This window comes from Opisthorchis viverrini (assembly GCF_000715545.1).
Source record: "Opisthorchis viverrini unplaced genomic scaffold opera_v5_422, whole genome shotgun sequence".
NCBI classification, from domain to species: Eukaryota; Metazoa; Platyhelminthes; class Trematoda; order Opisthorchiida; family Opisthorchiidae; genus Opisthorchis; species Opisthorchis viverrini.
This window is the reverse complement of record NW_008752076.1, coordinates 124,779-131,270: the sequence shown is the minus strand read 5'-3', so window position 1 is coordinate 131,270 and position 6,492 is coordinate 124,779. Positions and strand designations below refer to the sequence as shown.

Sequence of the window (6,492 nt, the reverse complement as noted above, 5' to 3'; positions counted from 1 at the left end):
GCTTCAATGTATATTCAAGATGAGTTCATCATGAACTAATTAGTTTTGATGAGCTGGAATACCCTATTGGACTGCCAGTGCGACTCACCTTTCGGGATAGGGTCCTCACGATTTCCAATGCCCCTGACTGTTCAGGCTTCAAGACATTGCTGCTAGTTGATGTCAGTGACGTTGCTGTCATCAGTTTGCACTTAGAGTTTGTAAACGAAATTCTGGAGGTGCAGCCTCCTTGAAATGATTGTGTAAAATTTACATTGCGTCACTCTCCGATCGGTTAATATTCTCTTCTCCGCAATAAGAGGCTCAAAACTTTATTGCTGCGCGGCTGTAAAGCATCAATACTGAACAATGATAGTAACCTATCGATGATAACGTCACCGTGCAGGTAAGTTGAGAAAATTTGTTTAGGACACTCTACTCTATAAACGTTTTGATAATAAGAACATTTTTGTTGAATACCACTAGTCCTGTTTACAATGACCGCTTGACACAAGGCAAACGAGTAAAACTAGCTGCAAGCCGGCCGCATTGGGAACAGTCCGGTCAGCTTTCTCATCTTTTATGGAAGCTCTTCGTCGCCAGTCTGTTCAACGCGCATGATCTTGTCAATTTCCAATAGTCTCCAAATGTGATCAGCCGAAGTCTCGTATGAAACGGATGCCTTTATTTGTATCCTAAATAAAATGCAACACCAGAGTAACCTATGGCATAACCCTGCAACCCGAACTTGGACCTCTTTGAGCAGATTTTGTTTTGGTTCAAACTCAGAAGCGGTTGTGAATAGTTGCCTCAAATAGCAAAATTTTTACCTTTCATCTCCATTAATTGATGCCACGCTCATGATTGTATGCCACATAAGGTCGAATTTTATTGCAAAGTTTTCAGCATGAGCACAATATAGAAAGAGAATTAACAAAAAATATTGCTCTTTACAATTCCACAAAAAAATTCGCTGAATTCCTTGCAAAATATTGCCTTGCCTTTCTGGCTGCAACAACCGGAATGGAATTATCTTTCCGTGAACAACAATGTGTTGTTGTAAATATGTTTTATTTACAGTACCTAATTCACTGATAAGCACCAGTCTATAAAACTTGTTGTATTGTCTACGCTATAGCTACCGGAAACCGATTCATTGACCGTTTGTTACTGTTTTGCCTGGTTAATAGCAGCACTTTCAAACGATCCCAGTTTGTAGTGCAACAAAGTCCATCTGTAGCGTGACAATACCGAACACATCTATCTTCATGTTAGATATGAATGCAAAAAGTTTGTTCATACCAGGCAGTGTGATTTCCACAGTGGACACTACTGGTCAGGCGTTCCGATAGGTGCTTAGTAAAATGATAAGAATTTAAAAAATCAAAGAATACTTGTGACAGTTGGTTTTGTGTCCATAAGCTTTGCTTCTTATCATATAATTAATTTAATTTGACTTCCATATGATTAAGCAGTTGTAGGTGAAGAAAGTTCGGATTACCTCAAACAAAATATTCTGCCTTTATGACGCCAAAGCATAGTTTGTTTGGTTCTCTTACAAAATTAGGTCTTTCATAATACTTCTAAACTTTTTTTTAGTGAGACAAAGATTGAATTTAACATCCAGATGCTAACTTCAATATATTTGTGTTCGGGAGTGAACCTCTGTTATAAAATCAACGACGCCTAATCATGGGTAGATATGGCAGCTTAAAATCAAACCAGATTTGTGCAGAAAGCTGAGTACACCAAAAGCGGAGGCAAGATGACCCAAGTGGTTAGAGCGCGGTTTACTGACCGGGTCCGTGGTTCGAACCCGATTTCTGTCTCTCGACTTCCCCTGTCTAGGCTTGTGCAACTTGACAGTATCCCAACCCTCGTGCAACTTTCGGGTGGCACGGCAGCTAGGCACCTAACAAGTTCTTCATTTGAACACCAGTAGTGTCGAAAAGTTATTATCGTACAAGTCCGATGATCTTAGGCAGCAAAATCCGTGGAACAGTTTCATATAACAGCAGATCGATACCTCGTTTGGTAATAGGTTGTAGAAATAAATTAATCTGCCTGTTCAACGGCTGCACCATCAACAGCCAAAAATGTAATCGAAGCAATTGGTGTGCTTTTGATTCATGAACGGTGAGTGATTTTGTGCCTACACATAGATATGTGTTATTTGAATGATCGATTTTGCTTGGCTCTCTTGGTGCTACACTAAGTTTCCAGTAAGAAACGCAGTCAAATCCGGATGAAAAAGATATCACTAATCCTATAGCCCCTTATTTCCTAAAAATCTGAACTGAGAATTGTTTGGGTTAGCCGCATTTGCTTGATACCCTATTTTTAATGCTGCATGAATAACAGCACCGCCGCTATCTTCAAAAATGGAATGGGTGGACTGATGCTCATTGCGATGCGAAGCAGCACGCTCAAATGTATTAGCAAAACTCCGTAGATAGCCATGTTTTCAAACATTAAACAGAAAGCTACTTCGTGCTCATTTTGTGCGGAAATTAACACTCACAGAAAGAGTAAGTGGTCTGAATGAACTTGTTATTGTTACGGATTTTGTATCGAGTGGTCGTTTCAGCAGAGGGATACTCTGGATCCTCTATACTCGCACACAACAAATAAAGCTACAAGTCCGTGAGAAGATCTGCTGACTGCAAATGTATTCTGGACGGACTTTTACGGTCCTCCTATGTGTTGAATTGTCGGTCAAAAAGGGAAATAAGCAAAAGCGAAGTTATAATATTCCACACGCTCCAAAAGCTTTATTTTGAACCTCAGTAGACTACCTCTAATCTGTTTTGCCTAGTTTGCTATTTCGATTACGCGATTTCTGACAACAAAGACTTTGCTCACTCCTGTTTTCGAGCTCCCATCTAGTGGAGTTTCGTCAATACCCTTTCCTCGCATTTGCCGTTTTGATTAGTATATCTAATAATTTATGAATAAAAGGGCTTAAATGAAGTCTTATAAACACGACCAAATATATATAAAAATATATTTATGAACGATGTGCCTCAACTCTTACGTTAATTCAGAATCCATTAAAAACTGAGTTGAAAATTGCACCCGCTGCTGGTCTGTAACTCACCCGATGCTCGTTGATACTCTAGGCGATTCTTTGCAATTTCTTACAAATAAAAAATACCTAACTCATATTTCTTCAACTGATTCCAAACCTTGACAATGAATCCCAGTATGTCCTTGATCTCAGCTCTATCATATATTCCATTCAAACGTTGTCAGATTTAACTCTCTTGTTCTCGATGGTGGTTTGAGTGTCTTGTGCGTTCTGGGCTTTGATTACAATTGATGGCCCACCCAGTAAAGCTCTCCGTGCAAATTGTTTGTTGCATATAAAAAGGAAGCTTTTAAATTCGTACCATGCTACAACTGTATTTGACAATATCATGGAATTTGTGAAGACCTTATGAAATTTAATATGCACTTCTTCGAAGCAGTCAAGTCTTCCTCAACAGGGTGCAGTGCGCGAAAAAATGGATTGCTTCAAATGCGGTTGGTTGCATCCTTCTCCAAACTTGTATTTCCTGCACATTCGTAACTGCTGCATTTACATCAATGTTAATCACAAAACTAATTATTCCGTGTGAACTTGATTCCTCTGAAGCCATGTAACTTTATTGGCCGTAAATGTTAGTTAACGGGTATTCGAATTTCTCCAGGGAGATGTTGATTTTTTTCACAAGAATAGGTTGGACATTTGACAAAAACACCTCTCCAAATATTGGCTTCAGGGTGCCGATCAGTGAGAATCCATACTGACAAAAAGAGTTCATACTATCTTGTTTTGAATTATATGTAAAAGCTTTTCTGCGGAAGCGTATTTTCCTGATTTCTGTTCAGACATCACACTCCGGAACTTGCCGCAGTCAGTGTTCTGTCACTGAATGTTATTCTACCTTATGTTTCACTGAAAAACTCGCGTCATTTTTCATTCGCCCCATTCCCATCAGGTTCACTGTGTCCAAAGTTATAAAACATCCCAGCCACAAAACGCATTTGCGTTTCCGACTGCTGTGCACTTTTGAAATATCAGATTCTTGTGGAAGCTAAACTGGGTGGCTTGTGAATTCCAGGGTCATTTGACCGAGTTAAACAGATACATTTCACTGCTTTTACAGGGTCTGCCCTCCCCCCCGGTCCAAAAAACCCCACCACTTTGTATAAAAAATGATGCTGTCTCACAAAATCACACCAACAGCTTTGGGGTTTCGTATAATTCCATCGCAAACCCCATTAATTTACAGCTCCTGAATGAAGGAATGATCTGGTTTCATCATTCTTTGGTTGCACTGAGGCATTTGCAGATAATATTGCCTTCAAAAATCACTTTCCATTACTCATACTGATAAACCCAATGTGAATAAAGTTGATCAGCTTATGGATACGTAGATATTTTCAACACCTAGTTAGTTCACATTTATGCCTCGGGTTCTCCGAGGGGTGACTAAACTAATCTTTTCAAATTCCAAATTGTCTCATTTTCGGTTCTCCAGTCACGGAAGGTGATTGCCATTTGTTAACCATATCCTTCTGTGGAAATTTCCCACACTTTGGCCGGTCACTCAAACAGTTTTCCGAGGTTTTTTTTGTGGAGCTAGTTGCAGCCGAACTCTCTTGAGAAGTTCAATATCTGTAATGTTCCTATTATTTCTACTCCACCTCCAGTTGTTCAACATGTAAAAATAGCCTATTCACACCATCGTGGAACGATTCCGTTACAAAAATAGGATCCTTCCACATATTTTATAATTCCATGCCAAATTTAATAAGGTTTTGTAAGCGAATAGCATCGTTCTAAATCAACACATCCTGTCAACTTCCTTGCACTGAAGCTTAGCCTCTTTTGATAAAGTTGTCGTTCGACTTGAAAAGCTGCTATGAGAAGACATTAAAAATTGTTTTCTGTTCGAAGGCTGGTTTGTCTACCCACCGTTTCTGGAACTCTATGAAGGGGATCAGAATAAACCTTATTATGACTGGTTAACAATCGAATAGGCTATCAAAAATTGTATTGCTAAAATTGCTTACAGGGACATCAACAATTCAGTTTCCCGGTAAGACGTCCATAGACCTCCTTCAGATAACCTTCCTGAAAATGGTTAATAGACGTTTAGTGGCATAATATAAAGATGAAACACTATATAATCGCTTCGCTTCTAATTAGCTTCTTGANAATCGCTTCGCTTCTAATTGGCTTCTTGAATCAAGTTAACACATTTATTCAAATCGATCATGTTAGAGATCCAATGAATGAATGATTGCTTATAAGAGCATCTTCATCTTCCATTCCTTACCATTTAAAACTTGCGCAATGTGTTTAATTCAACAGTGTATATTCAGCACAACTCGATACATGTAGACTCAAATGCATCTTCATTTCAGTGGAAACGCGCATACACGTGACAATAACAATTCACTTTTTATAACGATAATATATTTCTGCCATTCAAATTATCATGTAGGTGGAATCAAAGCAACTAAGATCAACTTATCACCACACCAGTCCGTGTCATGTCTATTAGCTGGGTGACCACATTTCGATCTACTGAAAAGGGTTGGATGCTCACTAAGACCCTACTCATCACTGCATGCACACGGCTTTTGAGAAGTGATGGAACGTTTATAAATAGGTCGAATAAGTAGTAAGCGTGCCAGGATTTCATTGTCAAGTAAGCTCCTGTGGCTTGGTTGTTCTTGGTTGTCAAAACAAGGGTTCCGGAAGCTTTCGAAATTGGTCATCCTCGAAGAGTAGCCGGTACTGTTTGGAATCTCACAGCCACTTTTGCACCTGGAAGAGAATCCTCTAAGACTGCCACTTTTGCTTAGTAGTTTAAACGACATAGATTGAGGGACATAATGTGCCTGGTCTTTGCTTGGTCATCGATAAATATTGTGACTTCACACTTCCGGTTCTGCTTTTCAGCTAGAAAATGCCGCCCTTAGGATGCACCAGTTGTGGACTGAAAAGGCTTTTCACTATGTTGGACACAGATGGGGATAATAAAATAACATTTGATGAGTTAAAAAACGGTCTTCATATGTTTGGTTTTACTGACGACAAAGTAAAGGTGAGTTACTAGCTGTTCTTTCTTTGGATGTGAAATTTTGACTGCTTTTAATGTTAGTTTGGTGATGACAAGCTGCCATTCCCATAGTAAAGTCAAAGTGATGTGGGGTTCATCCAGTTCACAACAGCTTGTGAAACCTGAAAATTCAGATTATTACAGGGGTTTATCAACCTGTTAAGAATTATTTAAAATTACTAACCATGAAGCTTTCATAATTGAGAAATTCTTCAATCAGTTTTGCCTGCAGTATGCAAAAGTTTAATTCATTGGTTCACCCTGCGCTTCTTCCGAGCAAAACCAAAAGTGCATTCTCAATCAAGTAAAATATTGTTTGTCCTTTCAGCAATTTCTAGATAAACTCGACACTAATAAAGATGGGACTGTCACCTATGATGAATACAAAAATGTTTTCGAA

General features: G+C 39.0%; 1 protein-coding gene across 1 annotated transcript in view; it reads left to right on the top strand.

Moving 5' to 3' along the window:
• Window positions 1-5,939: 5,939 nt before the first annotated feature.
• Window positions 5,940-6,492, top strand: part of T265_10874 (hypothetical protein) — a gene marked incomplete at both ends in the record, with an annotated part of 8,056 nt that continues 7,503 nt past the window's right edge. Inside the window, 2 exons of the mRNA XM_009177368.1 lie at window positions 5,940-6,077; window positions 6,431-6,483. Coding sequence (XP_009175632.1) covers window positions 5,940-6,077; window positions 6,431-6,483 — 191 coding nt within the window. The remainder of the gene's footprint in view (window positions 6,078-6,430; window positions 6,484-6,492) is intronic.